Genomic DNA, 20,226 nt, shown 5'->3' on the forward strand with positions numbered 1-20,226 from the left:
TCATGGAGAAGGATGGTGTGTGGATGGAGAAGGGAAGCTTACAGATGTTCTCTGATTACACTGAGGCTTCCTGCTGAGAGACCAGACAGCAAGGAGCCTTGCTTGCTCAGGTTGCCAGAGCTTTTCTGTAGACTCAGCGTCATGGTCCTCCCAGAGAGGCCTGTCTGGGGCTCCAGGAAGAGGTGGGAGCTCTGACCCACGGACAGAGAGGACACTGCTCGTGTCGCACCTCACAGCGATGGGTTGTGGCATTGTTCTGCCAACTGACTCCTTTAATTGTGGCCTCTCGCTGCTTCCATAAAACCTGTGGTATTCTCCTGGTGGAAGTCGATGGTTTGGAGGGTGCTGAAGCCAAGCCGATGCTCTTTGGCTGCTCTGGTCTTTGTCTTTCCTGCTCCATCTGTGGAATCAGTGGCTCTGGCAAGGGAGAAATGCTTTAGACGCAGAGGGGGGTGTTGCTGCTCTCTGAACATTTCAGTGTTTGAAATGCTCTTGCTGGAAGTTTGTATTTTTATCACGTGAGGTATTCCAGTTTGTGATGGTTGTGTTTGACCAGCCTGGAGAAGCGATGGGAAGACTGACAGCTCCTGAGACAGCAAAACGCGCAACAGTTTAGGATGTGTTGCTCTGTTTGCAGAATTTGAGTGTAGATGGTGGTGGGATGATAAAGTGCCTCTCCAGAGCTGCACACCTTCTCACGATCCTGGTGGTTTTCTGCAGCTCTCCCCAAAAAGATGCTTTGGGGAAGCTGGAATGTAAGAATTCTTGTCTTCGGGGCTTAAAAAGCCCACAGAGGAGTAAAAGCAGGCTCTCCTGAGGACAGAAGAGAGATGTACTGAACTGTGAGCCAGTGCTGGCGCCTCAGCCTGTGGAGAAGTGTTAATCTGGTCTGAGCAACAAGGTGCTGAACTGAGTTGTGCTGTCCCAGCTCCCTTTGGGATCCAGGAGTGAGAAAGGCCACTGCTTCCACCACCTGCCTGTCAGCAGATTGCAAAGCCCCGTTCTTAGTGCCTCTCTAGCTCGCAGGGCTCTGTAAATATTAGGCTGTCCTTGTCGGATTAGATTTCCTCTTAATGACTTCCAGCGTTCTGACAAGCTGTGCTTTCTTCCTTGGCAGCCCCAGTGCTGAGCTGAGCCGTCCGACTGCTCTCAGAGCCCCTGGGGAAAAGCCCGGTGGCCTGTGGTTGAAGGCCAGGCTGAAATGTTTATTTGCTGCTTTTATAATCCAGGAAGCCCCTTCAGTGCTGCTCTGTCGGAGAGTCCTTGCTGTGGCACTGAGCGCCTGAAGCAGATCTGTCCTGTGCTGGGTGTAGGGGAGGCACTGCTGGTGCAGCCAGAGCCTCTTAACTCTTCTCCTCTTGCAGCGACTGCACCCGGAGACCTTGTCTTGCTCTCATCCGCTCCGCTGCACAGCTCAGAGCATCCTCACAGGGCTCTGGGCTGCAGTACCACATCCAGCTCCTCTCTGCTTCTCCATCAGCACCCATCAGTAAGCCTGTGCTCATTCTCCTCCTTCTCGGTGGCCCCATGCTGCCTCCAGCTCAGCACCACACAGCCACAGCAGCAGGACACAGACGTCTGGGGCTGATGGAGTCTCATCAGTAAGCGTGTGTGCGGGGACTGGACAGAGGAGCCCCTTGGTTCAGTTCTCTCTAGCCCTGCATCGCTTTTTCTCCTCTCCTCCGGATTAATTTGTACTCCTGTTTGCCACAGCAGTCTGCAATAGAAAAGCAGCTGACAAATTCTTTTGTGCAGAGCCTTCTTGCCTGTTGGCCCCAGGGATGTGTTTCTAGTAGTCATGGAAGGAAGGAAGCAAGCCCATGTTCATGCTAGCAGCAGGGAAGCACGGCCTGACGTGTCTGCAGTGCCTTGCTAAGGCACCATACCAGGAAAGAGCGGCAGATCTTGGCATCCCCAGTCTGCTGTGCTGACCCCTGCACCAGCCTGTGCCGGTATTACCGGGGTGCAGAGGGCTGTGCTCAGCTGTGAGCTTCAGCAGGGCTTCATGCTCCCAGGGGTGACAAGCCAGCTTTCACACAGACAGCGCTATGCCCCCCGGACAGAAGCTGTGCAGAGGAAAGCTGAGGTGATAAACGGCAAACCTGCTGAATCTGCCTGGCACTCTGGCAAGCTGTCTCTGTCCTGAGATGTGTTAGTTCTTGAGTCTGGCATGTGAGCGAGACTCTTCCCATGTCAGGCTTCGTCTTTCTGTGCTGTTAGCAGTTCTGTCAGCCCCATGAAGTGGAACAAATTGATGTTTGCCCACGGGGTGAAAAATTTCGGGCTCGTTACTTGCACTGACGGTCTTAGTGTGAGTAACCTCTCCCCACCCTCAGGACTTCAACTCTCGCAGCCATGCATCTTACAGAGATACAACAGGCTGCCCGATCAACACATCGGTACTAGCAGACAGTGATGTGTAGAGCCAGGTAATAAAAGAGTTAGCAGCAGCTGACTTCTTCAAAGCGCTGCACGTGACATGGCCTCCGAGGTTGTTCCCTCGTTTTACAGTGGTTAATGAAATGAGGCTTGACCTGGTAGAAGCGAGGCAACATCCACTCTGCCGAGGGCACCAGGACGTGGAAAGCTTACTTTGTCTCCGACTGCAAGGGGGGCCTGCTGTCAGTGTTGGCCTGATGTCACTTGGTTTGTCCTACGGGGAGGATCCCCGCGAGTTCCTCCTGGGCTCCCAGCCGCAGGTGTGTTCCAGAGGCTGCCGTTTGGATAGCTGCTTGCACAGGCTCCGTTTTGCATAGTCCTGGTTCTGCGAGGCTGGTTGAGCCAGGTGGTTTGTGCTGGCCCTGGTAGAAGCCACTTTACTTCTCCAGTCTGGAAGGCGTCGATTTGGATCTTCTTACATCTAAGCTCGAGCTTGAGGCGTGCATGTGTGTTCACTTAGCAGCAGGCTGTGATTGCTTGAGATGCCGTCTTGCATCTTCTTGCTTGCAAGAGGCTGCCTGAGAGCAGAAACCTCTTCAAACGCAACAGCTGCTAATGAGGTAAACATGCATTTTAAGTGCTTAAACTGCCACTAGGCTTAGCCAGTCTGACTGGCTTGTCGGGACCCGAGGCCCCACTCACCAGAAGGAATTATGTGGCTTCACCTTAGCTTTCTCCACAAGCTTAGCGTGTTGTTGATCCCTAAATCAGCAGCGGTTGGTGTAGAGGCACTGGAACAGCTGGAGGTGCTGCGGGTTGGTGTTTACCTGTGTTGAGGGGAGGTGGAGGAGGACAGGTCCTAGGGAGCAGCTCCCACAAGTACACTGTAGCTCACGTGGCTGTGAATTTGGGTAACCTCTTTGTAGTCCTGCTGCAAGCTGGATTGCTGCTGCTCCTTTACATGTCATTTTCCTGTGTGTAAAACTTGTTTGCAGTTGGTTTGCCTCACAGGGTGGGCAGAGCAACTGACAACATTAGGCCCAAGAACCATCTTATAGAATTGTTTAGCTTGGAAAAGACCTTAACACCATCGAGTCCGACTGTTAACCTGGCACTGCCAAGCCCACCACTAAACCATGTCCCCGGGCATCACTTCTGCATGTCTTTTAAACACCCCCCAGGGATGGTGGCTCCACCACCTCCCTGGGCAGCCTGTTCCAGTGCTGGACGACCCTTTCGGTGAAGGAACTTTTCCCAGTACCCAATCTAAACCTCCCCTGGCGCAGCCTGAGGCCGTTCCCTCCTGTCCTGTCATTTGTTATCTGGGTGAAGAGACCGACCCCACCTCACTACAGCCCCCCTGTAGGTAGTTGTAGGGAGCGATCAGGTCCCCGCTGACCCTCCTCTTCTCCAGGCTGAGCACCCCCAGCTCCCTCAGTTGCCCCTCATCAGACTCGTGCTCCAGCCCCTTCCCCAGCCCTGTTGCCCATCTCTGGACACGCTCCAGCCCCTCTACACCCCCCTTGGAGTCAGGGGCCCAAGACTGAACCCAGGATTCGAGGTGCGGCCCCACCAGCACCGAGTACAGGGGGGCGATCGCTGCCTGGTCCTGCTGGCCATGCTGTTTTGGATATGAGCCAGGATGCCATTGTCTACTTGGGCCACCTGGGCACGCTGCTGGCTCATGTTCAGCTGGCCACAGATCAGTCCCCCAGGCCCTTTCCCCTCCCCGGCCAGCTTCCCAGCCGCGCTGCCCTAAGCCTGCAGCGCTGCCTGGGGCTGCTGTGACCCACGGGCAGGGCCCAGCAGTGAGCCTTGAACCTCATACAGCTGGCCTCAACCCATCGGTCCGACCTGCCCAGATCCTTCTGTAGAGCCTTCCTGCCCTCCAGCACATCAGTGCTCCCACCCAGCTTGGTGTCATCTGCAAACTGCCTGAGGGTGCACTCGATCCCCTTGTCCAGATCATCGATAAAAGATACTGAACAGAACCGGCCCCAGCACGGAGCCCTGGGGAGCGCCACGTGTGACCAGCCGCCAGCGGGATGTCACTCCATTCCCCACCACCTTTGGGCCTGGCGACCCAGCCAGCTTCTAACCCAGTGCAGAGCACACCCGTCCCAGCCACGAGCAGCCAGTTTCTCCAGGAGATGCTGTGGGAGATGGTGTCAAAGGCTTTACTGAAGTCTGGGTGGACAACATCCACAGCCTTTCCCTCATCCGCTAAGCGGGTCACTTTGTCATAGAAGATCTGGTTCATCAAGCAGGCCCTGCCTTTCATGAACCTGTTCTGGCTGGGTCTGATCACCTGGTTGTCCTGCACATGCCACATGGAATTGTGGAACCATGTTCGTAGGTTGGAAAAGACCTTTGAGATCATAGAGTCCAACCGTTAACTCGGCACTGTGAAGTCCATCACTAAACCATGTTGCTAAGCACTACATCTACACGTTTTTCAAATGCCTCCATGGATGGTGATTCTACCACCTCCCTGGGCAGCCCTGGTCCAATGCTTCACCACCCTTTTGGTGAAAATTTTTTTCCTAAAAATAATGGCACTCAAGATGATCTGCTCCCTAACCTTCCCCAGCACCAAGGTCAGGCTAACAGGCCCATAGTTCTCGGATCCTCCTTCTTGTAGATGGGCATTACATTTGTTAACCCCAGTCTTCTGGCACCTCCCCAGTTAGCCAGGACTGCTAGTAAATGATGGAGAGTGGCTTGGTGAGCACTTCTGCCAGCTCCCTGAGTGCCCTTGGTTGGATCCCACCAGCCCCATAGACTCATGTCTGAGCGGCGCAGCAGGTCGCTAACCATTTTCCTTGGGTTGCGGGGGCTTCATCCTGCTCCCCATCTTCCCGCTCAGGGTGCTGGGTACCTGGAGAACAACTGGTCTTACCATTAAAAACTGAGGCAAAGAAGGCATCAAGTACCTCAGCCTTTTCCTCATCCTTTGTCACTGTGTTTCTCCCTGCATCTGGTAAAGGATGGTGATTCTCCTTAGCCCTCCTGTTGTTGCTAATGTACGTATAGAAACATATTTTTATTATCTTTTACGACAGTAGCCAGATTAAGTTCTAGCGGGGCTTTTGCCCTTCTAATTTTCTCCTTGTGTAACCTCATGACATCCTTGTAGTCCTCTCAAGTTGCCTGCCCCTTCTTCAAAAGGTCATAAACTCTTCCTTTTTTGGTTTTTTTTCCTGAGTTCTGCCAAAACTCTCTGTTGAGCCTGGCCAGTCGCCTTCCCCTCCGGCTCATCTTTCGGCACATCTTGCTTCAGCAAAGGAATAGATGACATATGTGTGTGTTGGTTCCTTGCTTTTCCCCACCTTGACCATGTGATCTTAGCAAGGTCTGGACTTGGCACAGCAGAGCAAGGTTCTCTCTCTACTTGTGTGCACATCCCGGCATCTGGTAAAGCTGAGAGAGAAACCTTGCAGCCCCTCCTGAGCGTGAGGGGTGGTCGCTTTGGCCTACAAGAAGTGATGCTGGTACCACAGCTCCTGCGCCCATCTGCTTTAGGGCTGCTTCCATGTTAGGGTCTGTTACCTGTTACATGCTCCAGGCCTGACTAGCACATCTGGGCTTGCTGCTGCCCATCCTACCCCTCGCCGATTTGGCTACCCCTTGGCACAGCTCCGTCTTTGCAGCAGCAGCACCCAGCTGCTGCACCCCCTTCCTCCAGCTGTCCTGCCGCTGTGGCTCCGCCGAGGAAATTCTGCTCCGCTGTAGCTGGGGATCGCTGGGGTGGCAGGGACCTTTCTCCCTTCCTGCTGGAAAATTGCAAGCCAGGAGTTTCTGATCTTTTCTCCACAACCAAGGAGGAACTGCGTGGGAGCACTTTGAGAACTTTGTGGTGGGAGGCAAGCAGGTTTTGCTTAGGGGAAGGGGAGCCAAAGGAGATGCTGGTGTTTTAATCTGGCTTCCAGTGGCTATTGGTTTGAGGAGGAAAAGGAGGATCTAACTGGGCCATTAACATGTTCTGGTGCTTATTTTACTGACTAGCAAATGCAGCAGGGGACGGCTCCCTTGCCGATTCAGCTAGTCCAGGCAGCTGCTGAACAGCCTGCCCAGCTGGGCTTCCGAGGCTCTCCAGTATGGATGTCGTAGCAGTGATAGCTGAAGGAAATAGGCAGAGGTGGTATCTTTTATTACGCACGTTTCTCCAGCTGGAGGACGTAGTAGAGCTTTGGGATAGACAAGCCTTGTTCAGTTCTGCTTCTCTTTCGCGCCTCAGGGCCTTGCGTTTCTGAAAGCATATTTCCTTTCTCTAATTTATAACTAACGATACTGCCTCTCCTTAGCAGCTTTGCTGTCATAAGACTGTCTATGCAGTCAGGTATGTGGTGCGCTTTTTTTGCAGTGGAAGTGGGGAGAGCTGGCTCTGCCTGTGCTGCAAAGCTGGTTTCTCAGCCTGGCCAAGGCGCGAGGAGGCTCGTGCGGCTCAGCAGCATAGCACTTGCGTCTGACCACATGTGGTTTGCCTGCCATCCTGCGTGCCTTTTTGATGCCATAAAGTAGAATGCTCTGAGGATGTGGCTCTCCTCAAAGCCTGCTGGCAGTATTCTGCCTCTCCCTTTTGCCTGTCAGATTTGTGTTTTACTTTCGCTTAATCCTTTTTTTTTTTTTTTTTTTCTAGTTCCTCTGAGCTCTTCTGTTGAATTTGCTTGTTGGAGGTCGGGGTAGAGGAACCCCAGCTGATCTGCAGTGGGAAGCAGAGGGTGGATTTGGAGGGAGGGTGGTTACAGGTCTCACTGGTGTGGGAGGCTTTGGTCTTTCTTCCCTTACCCCCTTGTTAGAGCTAAACCTGTTCTCACATCCCGTCTGTGACGCTGAAACCCACCAGCCACCCCAGGTCTCCCGTTCAGCGACCAAAACTGCCAGAACTGGGGTCTGGCGATGGCTGTCGTTGATGCTTAGCACTGCCTTGCTCCCCGCTGAGCCGAGGTCTGGGGGTGTCAGCTCCTGCACCCCCAGCTGCCGTGGATGCCCAGGCAAGGGGGGCAGGTGGCCCTTGTCCCCCAGCCAGGGGGTTGCCGGCAGGGCAATTTTGAGGGGCTTCGCAGGGTTTGGCGGCACGGCCGGCATTGCTTGCCGCCCTCTGGTGGAACCGGCCTTTCTGCTGGGGCTGCCGGGGCGGCCTAGCACAGCTCTGGCTTCATTTCTGAATCTGCACGCAGCCCCCTGGGAAGCTAAGGGGACCAGCCTGTCCCTGCCTGCCCGGCTGGCCGGGACCCAGGCAGGCCAATACCCAGCTGCGGGGCCAAAAAGCCTTTGCACGCATCGAGGTTAGTGTCCCTGGAAGACGCAGAGAGATGTTGGCGATAAGCCTGCAAGAGGAGTGAACGGTGACTGCACTCTCCTGCGACCAGGTCTGCTGGCCCCTCCGCTCCTGGTACCTTTTGCTGATCCTGAAGCCCCCTTAGAGCCCTGTCTGGTTCAGAGATTGTTTTGGTTTTGCTGGTAAAGTGGTTTCAGTGTTCAGTGTGAGTTCACTCTTTCCCACGTGGGCTTTAGTCAAGTATTATAGGGTGCTGGGGGTGTGATTGGTGTCCTAGCTGAAGTCTGTCTTATTTTCCTGGCGAAGCTTTCTTGCAGGGTTTGAACCTGGCAGTAGACATGCCTGATCCCTGAATGCTGGTCTGCAGACGTGCCAGCCAGGGTGAATCTCCTGCAGGAATCCTGGATAGGATCCTGGCTTGTGCCAGCTCTCAGAGTAAACTTGGGACCCGGGAGCCCGTGGGCCTCTGTTTTCCTTCCTAAGGGCATGGATGAGAGACTGAGCATCGCCGGGGTGAGAGCAGGAGTGGTGGAGTGACTGTGTGCCACCTGCTGGCACGGCCTTCGCTCTTGAGGGCACTGGCAGCTGGTAGGACCAACAACCCAGATTTGCGGCACAGGATCTTTCTCCAGTCTCATCGTGGCAGTGGAGAGAGGGGGGAAATGAGGGAAAGATGGAAACTCAAGTCCAAAGCCATTGTAGCGCCAAAAGCCTGGGAAAAAACTTATCTCCAATCGCCCTTTTTAAAAATTTTTTAATAAAGCCTTTTGTTTTTGCAGTAATCTCATCCTCTTGCCGGCCCAGTATTTTCCAGGCTCTCTCCCACCCCTCTCCCTACGGCTCGGGGGAGCTGCGCTGGTGTGTACGTACAGCAGAAGGTGATCACACACTGTGTGGATTTTACTGCTCCCGCGAGGGACGTTTTCTGGGGCTGTTTTTCCGATTATTTCACTGAATCCTCCCGTAAACCTGATCTAGCCAGGGTCCCCATTCTCCCCCTACCCCCACTCCGAGTGGTGCGCGGGGGGAGAGAGAATCTCTTTTCCAGGGAAGGATCTGTAGCCTATTCGGCACCCACACAGCAGGTCAGCGAGTGGGCGAAGTCTGATGTTCGGTGCTGTCTGATTACCCGTGTCTGCGCAGGGAGTTAGCTCCTGCCCGAGGCATGCCCCGTGGGTTGCATCTGCGATGGGAGGAGAACGTGTGGCCCATGGGCCCCGCAGCAGGACAAGCTCTACTTCGGTGCAGGAGGTGTCCTGCCCGCTGTGGGTGCTGGCGTGGAAAAAATTTGGGATAACCCAAGTAACAGAGGCTGTGTTCAGCTCCCTCTTAATAAGGCTGGTGCCATCACTCCTGACAGGTAACCTCAGCTGGACACATGAGGCACGGCATGTAGTACGTGTGATGGTGCAAGTCTCTTACTGTGATGACGTTGCCACCTTGGGGGCTGTGTCTGCAGCTTGTTCCTGCCCTGTTCTCTACCCAGGTCTCTTCCAGAGAGGTTCAGAGTGGCTCCAAACATGCACATTACTTCAAAATTCACCAGATTATGCAGGTGAGACCGTTGTGTGGTTTACCCAATCTCAAACACTTTGTCCAGCGGCTCTGGAGTCCTGAGTGCTGACGTGGTGGAGCCCATTGGATAGGCAGGAACCTTTGCTGAAGTTCAGCGCTGGGACAAGCCTGCCCTTACACTAGCGTTGTGGGACGCACCACCACTCCCCTGCACTTGTCCTGACAGTTAGAGAGCATGGAGCTCATGGCTCTGTCCTTACTTGAGAGATCCCAGGCTCTGGGGTCTGGGGGAGATCTGCCTTTCAGAGAGACCTTTATGGGCAGGAGAGGATGGCTGGCAGGCATCTTGTGAAGTTCAAGGGTGATAAATGTGAAGTCCTGCAACTGGGACAGAATAATCCTGTGCAAGTGGGGCTGAATGCCAAGGAGCAGCTCTGGAGGAAAGGACCTGGGCATCCTGGGGACAGCCTGGAAGTCACCAGGTGTCCCGAGCAGCACTGACCGACCACATCTTGGGCTGTACTGGCAGGAGCACAGCTGGCAGAGTCGGGGATGGGGTCCTTCACCTTTCTTAGGCACTTGAGACTTGTCCGGGCTTGGGGTGCAGTCTGGGGCTCCCCAGTAGAACACAGTGGGGAACACAGGCGGGAATGAGTCCAGTGGAGGGCACTGAGATGGTCAGGGCTGGAGTGTGGGACACAAGAGGGTCTGCAAGCTTCTTCAGGCAGGAGAAGGGACAAAGGGAGATCCCATTGCTGTCTGCAGCTTCATGAGGGAGTGCGGAGGAGATGGAGCCAGGCCCTCGTGATGCCTGGGGTGGAGGGAGAGGCAGCGGGGACGAGGTGCAGCAGGGTTGAACGTGAGGAGTGCTTTTGCCCACGGGAGCGGTGTGGCCCTGGAACAGGACCCAGTGAGGTGGTGAGATCTCTGTCCTTGAATATACTCAAAACTTGACCAGACAGGATGCCAAGCATCTTGACCTAACTTCGAAGTGAGCTCTGCTTTGAGCAGGAGGTTGGATTAGGGACCTCCAGAGGACCTTTCTGGCATAAATTTTTCTGCTTCCATGATCTGAGTTTGTGCGGTTTCTGATACACGCCTTACCTCTGAGCCTGGAGCCGCGCTGGCACCTCATCCATGGCTGTTTATGATCTGACTGACGCTCAGAGGAAACCGTGTTGCTGGGAAATCCTTCCCTCATTCTGCCTGTCCTTGCAGGTTGGGTCGTTGCATGTTCTGCCCTGGCTGTGTCTTTGTGTGGCCTCAGTGGCGTGGAGCTCCAGGGGAAAAGAGGGACAGAGAACCTTGACGTATCTCTGGAAGGTGGCTGGGATATGGAAGCTCCAGAGGGAGGATCATTTTGGGTGCAATGAGTGAGAATGCAACTCCTGTGCGAGCTCAGCAGCTGCCAGAGAGCTTCTTGGGCAGCCTGTCCTCAGTAGAGAGGTGATTGACTTTCTCTTTTTTCAGTCCCAGGTGGATGTAAGCATACGCTGCTTAATGAGCCCTTTCCTTCCTTCCTTCCTTCCTTCCTTCCTTCCTTCCTTCCTTCCTTCCTTCCCTTTGTAATGTGGTGTCCCGGAGGACCTCCGAGTGAGAGGTTGTACTGCACAGTGCTGTCCAGGTTGGGGCATGAAGTGCTTTGTGGTGATCTCAGACCTGGAAGCAAACTAGATGTAGGTGGCAGCTTCAGATTTCATTGCCCAGCTAAGGTCTCTGATGTTGTGAACACAAAAATGCATGGATTCACGTGATGGGATCTTACTAAGCTATTTTTTTCTGTCTTTCAGGCCAAAGGGGCTCCCAGGAAGAGCAAAATCTTGGAGGATGATTCGTCATTAAAGGAAAACAAGGATCTGCTTCCTCAGGATGAATATGAAGAAGACAGCTCAGATGAAGAGGTAGGACACATTGCAACTTTTTCCTTTTTTTTAAATATGTGGATATGGGAGACAGGTGATGGATTTCCCCTCTCCGTGCTGGCTTCTGCGTGAGCTCAAAGGGAGGGGATATAGTCAAGTAATGCTGCCTCTGAACGGGAATTGCCCAAACTGCTCTTTGCTGCTAATGTAGAGCAGGCCAGAGCCACCAAGGTAGGGCTGCTCAGAAGACTTGGTGAGCGTGTGTTGCTCAAGTGTGTCACTTGGTGCGTTTGGAGCAGCTGCAAGCAATATCACATCCACCGCGGAAAGGGCAGCGCTTCCCATATGAGAAGAGCCTCCCTGCCACCCTTGCTAAAAGTCGCACAACAAGCACTGTCTTTGCCCGGCCAGAGCTGGGGCTTGCAGCCCAGGTGACCAGGGAGGGTTTCTTCAGCTGTTTAAAAGGTGACTGAGCCTTACTGGGGGCTCGTGGGGTTATGCTTGTCATTCTGGGGTCTGCCCTGCTCTCGGGGGGAACCTCTCTGGGTTTCGCACATCGGAAAAGAGTGGAAACTGCTTGTGTAGAAGATAGCAGGATCTCGGCAGTGAAATGCCCCTAGGGTCTGGTTGTTCCAGACAAACTTCATTGCCTTTCTTAATCGTCTGCTAAATCAATTAATGCGATTGGCGTCAATCAGCTGTTTCAGCAGAGCCCTGGGGTGAGATGGAGGGATTGCCAAAGGCTGTGGGGGCGTTTGGACCTGGCCCTTATTGCTGGGAATTAGGTTCACCTGAAAGGGTACTGGGTAGCCTCATACATGACTTGGACAAGTGCTTGCAGAAGCCTCCTGGGCGCCGGTTAGGTGGAATGTTTCAGGCTGTCTCCTCCTCAGCCGCTGAGAAGTAACAGAGCACAGAAAATCCTGTGTGACCAGGCAGGTGAAGAGCCAGCCGGTTCTGCTGCACGCTGCAAGCGCTCTGAGTGAGGAGCTCCAACAGCTCGCTCACATGGGGCGCCTGGCCGGCGTGCAATAGCCGTGGGTGCAGGGGGACCGTCGGGAGTAACAGCAGCATAGCATGGGGGGCTTGGGGACAGGAGTTTGTGAGTGGGGCGGGACTCTTGGCTGCCCACCAGGTTTCAGGAGAGCTCTTTGGCATCACTGACACTTCAAAGGGTCCAGGCTTGCCTTTACTGGTGCTTTGAGGGATGCATCTGTTCCTGTTTCAGTCCCAGTGGAGGGGAGGGGGAGGATTGGGTACCTGCTGGCCTTTCTGGTCCAGCGAGGGCCCGAAAGGTTAGATGTTAGAGGCCCACCTGGGCTAGCACTGAAGCTGCCGGCAGTCCCTGCCCCCAGGTCTGGAATAGAGATTTAGAGAGAGGGGAAATATATGACTATAGAAAACATACACTTGTGTAATGTCTCCAGCATAACCCAGGAAAAAAACCCTTTCATGCAGGAATTCAAGGTCTCTCTCTCCCCAGCTGGTCCTGCTTCAGGGCCCCGGTGGGGGGAGCGCTGATTCAGAACCTATTGACATCAGAGTAGCTTCCAGTGGCTTTGTTCCTTGTTCCCCATTCCCAGCCCCCTGCCCTCCCTCTGTAATTGTATTTATCTCTCTTCCATAAGAACCCTGATGCTTCTGCTTCCTGCGGCTGGGATGCGCACACTGGGTGCTTTGTGCTTGCCTCCGCGAGGAGCATTGCCCAGCACTTGTCTGTTGCTTTGTGTCTCGGTGGCCCAGGAGCGCTGGGGGGGGAGGGCATCATTCCCCCCGTTCAGGCAGGGGCAGCTCAGACACGAGGAGGGCCAGCAAAACACTTCCTTGCTGCGAATAGGATCTGTATTTTTTTATTTTTCATTGTCTCTTTTCGTTGAGACCTAGCTTGCAGCACAGCCTCATCCCAGTTAATGCATAGCTTTATCCTAATTAAAGTCTTCGTGAAACGCAATGCTTTGGTGCGTTGCTTTTCAGGAGGGCACTGAAGACATGGACATCCTCATCCCTCACTCATCCCTTGGCCTGAGGTGGCTGGTCGGTGGGCCAGCTGTGTGTCGGGGGGCGGCTAAGTGCAGAACTGGGCTTTGGAGGGTGCACAGCGTGCCGCCTGTGTCCTACCGCCTCTGCTGGCCTTGCTGCCAGCCTCGTGTGGCTATGGTTGCTTCACCGCCTCGAAGTGAGCCAGCAAACGGCAGTGGTTTGCATGGGACCATGCAGCTGGGGTGGAAACACCTCCTGGATCTGCAGTCCTTGATGGCGGAGGGTCCTGATCCACCCTTCATGTGAAAGGCACCATGGTTCCTCTGGATGTCCCAGCCCAGGGGTTAGCTGCGTGGTGCAGCCTGAACTGGCGTCTCGAGAGCAGAGCTGTGAAAGTTGGTGCTGGCATGGCTACAGCACCCCCTTTCCTGCCAGACGCGGGGGTCTCAGCCTTTGTCCCTGCGCCGGGGTGCCCTGCCAGGGCACGGCATAGGGCTGCAGGAGCAGATCGTCCCTGGGCTCTGGTTGCGGTTGGGGGAACACACAAGAAGTCTGGCAGCCTCTGGGTAAAAAATTAAGCCTTGTGCTCCCTGGCTATATCTATCTCCATGATAATTATCTCTGACCTGGTGGTTCTTTTCAACAGTAGCCACCCTAAATGTTCCTGATGGGCAGTAACCGCCCCGTGCTTGTTCGTACGGTGGCGTTCAGCAGCCGTGAGCTCCAGCAGCCAGGTGCTGCTGTGGGAGGATGGCCCCTGTCCCCTTTAGCTCCTTCCCCTGCTGCTCTCCCCACTGTTTTTGCTGGTGGGTGCTGCTCAGTGCAGACCCCAGCTGTGAGCACCCTGGGTGCAGCTTGGGATGCTCTCCAGCGTCCCTTTGCCTGGCTTCATCTGCAAACCTCTAATGGGGCACCTGCACCCGTAGCTGACCGTGCAGCCTGCCCTGTTGCTCCACTCCCAGCAGTGCCCATGGGATTGCTCCCTGAACCAGCAGCAGTCTGGGAAAACATCCAATGCCACCGCTGGCATGGCTGGTGCTCCGGGGCACACTGCCGCTGTGCCGGCTGTCACTCACCCGCCAGCCGCTGGCTCCGAGCTTGCGCACTCTCCCTTCTGCCTGTGCGTGGGCTTCAGAGCTCTTTAATAAAGAATAATAGCTCAGACCTGCTATGCCCCTGTGTTTAGCACAGACTAAATTTCTTCTAGCTGTGCTCCTGCTCACTTGGCAGCTGCCGGCGCTCAGCCTGGCCGGGCGCCCAGGCCGGTCTCTGCCGTGTACTCTGAGAAGAGACACAACAAAATAAATTGGTTTCCTGGCCGGGGCGGGTAGGGGAGCCCGTGTCGCATGCAGGGCCCTTTCCTGGTGCCCGGCAGGCAGGGTCCCTACGTTGGGTGGCATGAGAGCCCCGGTGCATGTGAGCTGGCTGCCGTGCTGGTGGTGCCGGGGAGCCGGTCGCCGTGCCAGGCCCCCCCGGTGATCCCTTCGGTGCTCACATGCAGCCCGAGCGTCCCTTCCTCTCGGCCGCTCCGAGATGAATGGCCGTGAGCTGCAGAGGCTGTCAGGGCCTCGCTGGGAGGAAGCAGTTTGGGGCTTTTGTTTGGTTCTGTTTCCTCCCGCAATGACTATTCCATATGTCAGTGGATAATGAATGAAGGCGCGTTGAGTGCTCCTCGGTGAGCCGGCGGCTGTTCCAAGCCCACTTCCCTCCTCCGCAGCGCAGCTGACCCGGGCGGGGGGGCTCAGCGGCTGGCCAGGCTGAGGGAGCTCTTCTTTCAGTAGCTGATTAGCCAAGAGAGAAAAAAAAAATTAAATAATAAAAAAAAAATCCTGCAGAATGTGCTGCTGGCAGACAGCTCCTTCAACTCATCGCTCTGTGTGTGTGTGCGCGGCTGTGCGTGCGCTTCCCGACCTGCCTGGCTCCAGCAGATGCTCCAGGCTTCCCACTCGCCGGCTGTGTTAACCACTTAGCAAATCTCCCCCACGAGCGTGTCTGGCTGGGCAGCCGCGTGTGCTCAGCCCCATCTGATGGCCACAAAGGTGTGAAAAAAAGGGCTGTGAGGAGCCTGGGATGTGGGCTCAGAGCAGGAAGGGCACACCGGGATGGAGCTGAGCGTGTTGGAGCCAGGAGAGGAGGGACCCGGCGGGTGCTTTGCCACCGGCCCGCTGGGCTTGGCCTCTCTCAGTGATGTGGCAGGAAGGTTGCAGCTCCTTCACTCCGCTGTCTGCCCTCCCAGCTCTGCAGAAGCTTGTGAGTACCCAAGGGCAGAGCCTGGATGAGCTCCGGCCCCAGCCTGGTGCTCCCAGTGTGTGCCCACCAGCACTGCACCCCGAGACAGAGAGCCCCACTCCAGCTTGCCCTGGGGAAACATGTGAGAGCAGGTTCCCGAATCGTGCCGGCCGCTCAGTGGGCGAATGTGTCTGCTGCTGAATTCAATACTTGTTTCTTTTCCTGCCCTTTTCTGTTGAGGGGAAGATAACCTCCTTAGTGTTGCTGTGGCCTTTCCAAAATGTGCCTGTTCCCGTCTTGGGGAATACCGACGCGCTGCGGTTGCTTTATACACTGAGAAGGGAGCAGGGTGGGGAGCTTTAGAGAGAGCTTCAAATCCAGGTGAAGAGCTCACCCTAACCCACGTTTCCCTGTGCTAAAGGATGTGGCTGTAAGGGTAGCATGGGCTCCTTCGTGCCTTCCTGGCTGCCAAGGAGTCACTCGCTCACAGAAACAAAGTTCTTAGAAAGTACTCGGTGAAAGTGTCTGCCGCTGTGCTCAGCACTGGGAAGAAGGTGGACGTGGGAGGCAAGAAGGGAAGCACTGAAAGGTTTGTTACAGCCCATCAGTGAGGTCCTCCAGCTGCAGTGCCATGCCCCATTTCCATTATTCCATTTTGAAAAGAGGTAGGGAGAGAAAAAGGTGCACCAGAGATGGATAGCAGGGATAATTGGTGGCCTGGGCGGGATCTACAGATGAAGAGATGTAAAAAGACAAGATTTGTGTAGTTTGGAGGCGAAGCAGAGTCTGAGAGGACACAGTAACAGGATGTAGAAGGTAGCACAGGGGGATATTTGACAAGATGAAAAGGCATCAGGTTTAAAACTGAAATGGCAGGAGAGGGACGCGCACACCATGCAGGCGGATTATCTTACACACCACTGGCCTGCAGATTTCGTGGCCGTGAGATGCTGGTGGTGCCAAAGGCTTTGCAAACGTCGAGGTTTGCAGATACTAATGTGAATAGCAAGAACGTCTGGAGCTACAGCATTGTAAAATAAAATTGATGCTCTCAGGATCTTGTGGATCAAAGTGTGGTCCTTAAACCGTGCGCACTGGCAAAGCTCCCTGGCTGTGCCTTGGGGCTGCTGGGCGGCCGGAGCCTCCTGAGCAGGCTTGGGTGAGGGGATGGAAGCAGAAAAGGCAAAGGATGGGGGGATCCAGGAGCCATTTTGCCTCCAGCTCGGAGGAGGGGAGGGAGGTCTCTGCAGTGCTGTTGGCAGCAATCTTATCTCCAGCCACACCCAACCGGTCTTTGGTTAGGTGCCACCACTGAAGGTGGTCTTCCCTGCTGACCGGGGCATTTGGAGTTCCTGTGGATTTCCCAGTAAAAGGCATCACGCGGACTGGTGTAGAGACCTCGACCGTGGTGCTTTCTGCTTGAAGTGCCAGCTGGACAGAGGCGGAGAGGCCTGAGCATCACTTCATGCCCCTGCCTAAGGTCTTTCCCTGTTTCTTGGTGAAGAAGTGGGAGGTTTCGGGATGGACCCTGCGCCGCCTGCATTTTGGTGCTCAGTGTCTGTCCGCGGGGCCCTTGCGGCACAGCCTGGGCTCACCCAGGAGCGCCAACGTCAGCAGCTGTGAGCAGCTCGGGCACTCGCTCGGGTTTCTAGCGTTTGCAGCCAGAACAGAAAGTTTCCGTATGCTGCGTGTGATGGAGGGTGGGGGAGCTGGGGCTGGAGCCACCGGCACGGAGGCAAGACCATTCCCCACGGTGCTGCTGGTGATGGCTCAGCCCTCACCGTGCATCCCCCGGCTGTGTCCTGGCCTCGCCGGGCTGGCGTGTGGGGATGGAAAGTGGGCTGGCTCCACGCAGCCCCTTGGCGTGGGACCCTCTCCAGCGGGCTGGCCCAGTGGGGGTTTCTCTCCAGGTCGGGATTAGGGAGACCTTTAGGTCCAGGTGAGGCTGGTGCAGGGTGGAGGGGAAAGCTGCCAATTAATAGGTGCTGATACAACTGTTAAAAAAAAAAAAAAAAAAAAAAAAAAAAAAAAAGAGCTAAATTACTCTGTCTTTTGGCTGCCCCAGACTTGATATTTAAAGCGTTTGTAAAGCAGCTCAGTTGGGGCAGGAAAGGCTTTTTCCTTCTGGAAGGAATGACATCACCGAATACACTTAAACGATCAGGTCCCTGACCCAAAGAGAGCGAGAAACCCACAACAACTTTTGGCTGATGAGTGGAAACTTTTCTTTCTTTCTTTTTCTTTTTTTTTTTTTTTTTTTTTTTTTTTCCATTTGCTTTCCCCCTCTGTGTGCTGGGTCTGCGCGCTCTGCTGTAGCTCAGCTTACGGCCCATCCTTTCCAAAGTAAGCTGACGTCTCTCTGAGCGGGCTCCTGCGACCGGGGCGACCTGGGAGCTGCAGGGGGGCTCATCTGCCTCTGCCCTGCGCTTCGCCCAGGCCCAGGATCCTGCCGGGAGTTGAAGGGCTGTGCTCGTGGTGTTCGCGGCGCAGCGCGGCAGAGCATTACACCGAGGCTGCCACCACAGCATGTGCTCACCGCTGCCGGCAGTGCCTGCTCAGTAGGATTGAAGTTGCCTTCTGGCGGTGCTGCCTGCATCCCATTTTCCCTGCCAGGGCCCGGCCGCAACATCACCTCCCCTTGGCACAGGGGTGCCGGCTGCTCTGTTGGCAGTGTGGGCTCCCTGCCAGGTACCCACAGCTCCCCTGAGCAGGCAGCAGAGGCAGGCATCAGCCTGCCTGCAAATCCAAGACGGACAAGGCTAAGTATTCCGCTGGCCCCAGATAGGCTATAGAGGAGTTTTGCACCACCTCGCCAGGTCTGGCAGCGTGCCCTTCCTCTCCCGCTCCGGGCAGCGTTGTGCCAGCGGGATTCGCACCGCGGATCCCCCTGAACTTGGCATGACCTGGGCCATTTGTGCTGTGCTCTGGCTACCCGCGGTGCCCTGCACCAGCTAGCTGTGGCATCCAGAGAGCCGCTGAAAGGCACGCCAGCCTCCTGGCTGGCTGTTCCTGCAAGGATGGCAAGTGCAGCATGCTCCCCCCGCCTTCACTGCGTGACTCCAATCCCTCCGCTGACTCGGCTGGCAGAGCCTTCCCTCCGGGAAGCCAGGGATCCTGGTTATAGTTCAACCAACAACTTGTCTCTTTCTGGAGGAGCAGCCTGTCTGCGTGCCTCGGAAGCACGGCCCTCCGCCAGAAGCGTGGGCATTTTCCTCTGGGCAGGGACCTGCGCGGCAGCCCCGGTGCTGGGGTCGTTGCTCCACTGCCCCGAGCTCGGGGGCTGGCCTCGGCCTTCCTCCTCTTGGAGCGGAGGGGCCTGGGGACACGTGCATCTCCAGACCTGAATCGCTGGCTGCTGTTCCAATGTCCCACTTCATTAGGCTCGGCTCCGCTCCGGGTACTAGAGAACGTGCAGAGGAAGCAGGAGGCTGCTTGGCCAGTTCAGGGGACCGGGGTGGGTTGGTTTGTTAGTCCAGGGCTAACGCTCCAGCCCAAAGATCATTTTCCTCAAGCTGTAACGTGCCGAGCAGATACTTGCTGCCCATTTAAATGGACGGTGCTGATAGCAGCAGAGACACGCTCATCTCCGGCGGGGAAGGTTTTGCAAATCTATTTTCCACTCCTGGCAACAGCGTCCCATGCTTCTTGCCCCAGTGCCTGCATTTGACCCTGCATCTCCTGCCCATCAGGTCATCACTACCGTTGTGCCCGTTGCCTGGGCATGGTTTTGCCAGCACTTCATCGGAGCACCTGCGCTGTCAACAGGCACCCCTCGGCAGCGCCTGCAGGGAGAGGGCTTGTCCATGGATCTCACCCGGTGTTTTGTTTGGCTTTTACAGCCCCAGCTGTGTCAGTGGTGTCAGGGAGCTATTTGGGAAGATTCCTGGGTTTGCTGTGGTGACTGTCGATTCCTAAGACAGTACTCAGAAACATGGGGGGAGATTTATACATACATACACACACACACATATATATATATATATAAAAGGCTCTTTGCAAACTGATATTTCACCACCAGCCTTGGGGCTGACAGCTGGCTCCCAAGGGAGCTTTGGAGTGGCCTGTGCCTGCTAGGATTCCTCTGAGCACACGTCAGCTGGGTGTATCTGAAAGCTTAGATCTGAGGCCAGAAAGGAGATACTTTGTGGAGTTGGCAAGGAAGAAAAAGTGTCCAGACAGTCAGGGCTGTTGGGAAGAGGTGCATGACTCAAGTGAAAAACAGCATGAGCACCCTTATTTTCCCGAGATTTGTACTGTTGAGTGTGGATGGGCAACCTGGGGGCGAGCAGGGCATGGAAACAATTATTTGGACTTTGCCTTCAGAGGGTTGTGCTCTTGGAAGGATTTTAACATATTAAAAAAAAAAAAAAAAAAAGCCTGTTGAACTCCCAAGCCATAAACAAACTCGGCAAAATAGCAAATAATTCCGTGCTGGCCAAAAAACCCCCACCCCAAAACAAACCAAAAAGCAGGTGCTGATCCATCTTGCTACCCTGGTGATGACTCCTTCCTCTGTGCTGCCTAAAGATCATGCAAGGGCACTGGTAGCAACAACTGAGTTGAAAATTTGGCCTGGTTGGTTTCGGTGAGGCTCGGGCTTTGCCTGCGAAGCACACACCGGTGACGCTGGAGGAGGGGAAGGGATGTGGAAGTCATCCAGCTCACTGTGGGACAATCCTCAGGATTTGCAGCTACAGCAGACCTGCGTGCAGCAAGCACACAGCGTTGCTTTTAAGTCATGGCAAAGGGAACTTGGCGGATGCCTGGTGAATTAAAATCCTCATTCAAAGCCAGCCAGGTCAGTTTATAAATTCCTAACCATCTCCTGGGAAAAAGGCAGGAGACCTGCACTCAGCAGGCAGAGCGCTTGGGGCAGAGCTCGCAGGTGAGGAGGAAAGGTTGCCTCGGGGCTGAGACAGTGCCCTGGAAGCTGGAGTGGTGAATTTGGCCGACAGTGGACAGTGTCGGTCTGCCCTCGGC

General features: G+C 55.2%; 1 protein-coding gene across 1 annotated transcript in view; it reads left to right on the forward strand.

Moving 5' to 3' along the window:
- The window catches only part of BOP1 (BOP1 ribosomal biogenesis factor), a 69,802-nt gene that overhangs the window by 6,565 nt on the left and 43,011 nt on the right, over positions 1 to 20,226 (forward strand). The window contains exon 3 of the mRNA XM_056333117.1: positions 10,966 to 11,076. Coding sequence (XP_056189092.1) covers positions 10,966 to 11,076 — 111 coding nt within the window. The remainder of the gene's footprint in view (positions 1 to 10,965; positions 11,077 to 20,226) is intronic.

Source organism: Falco biarmicus, chromosome 3 (genome assembly GCF_023638135.1).
Source record: "Falco biarmicus isolate bFalBia1 chromosome 3, bFalBia1.pri, whole genome shotgun sequence".
NCBI classification, from domain to species: Eukaryota; Metazoa; Chordata; class Aves; order Falconiformes; family Falconidae; genus Falco; species Falco biarmicus.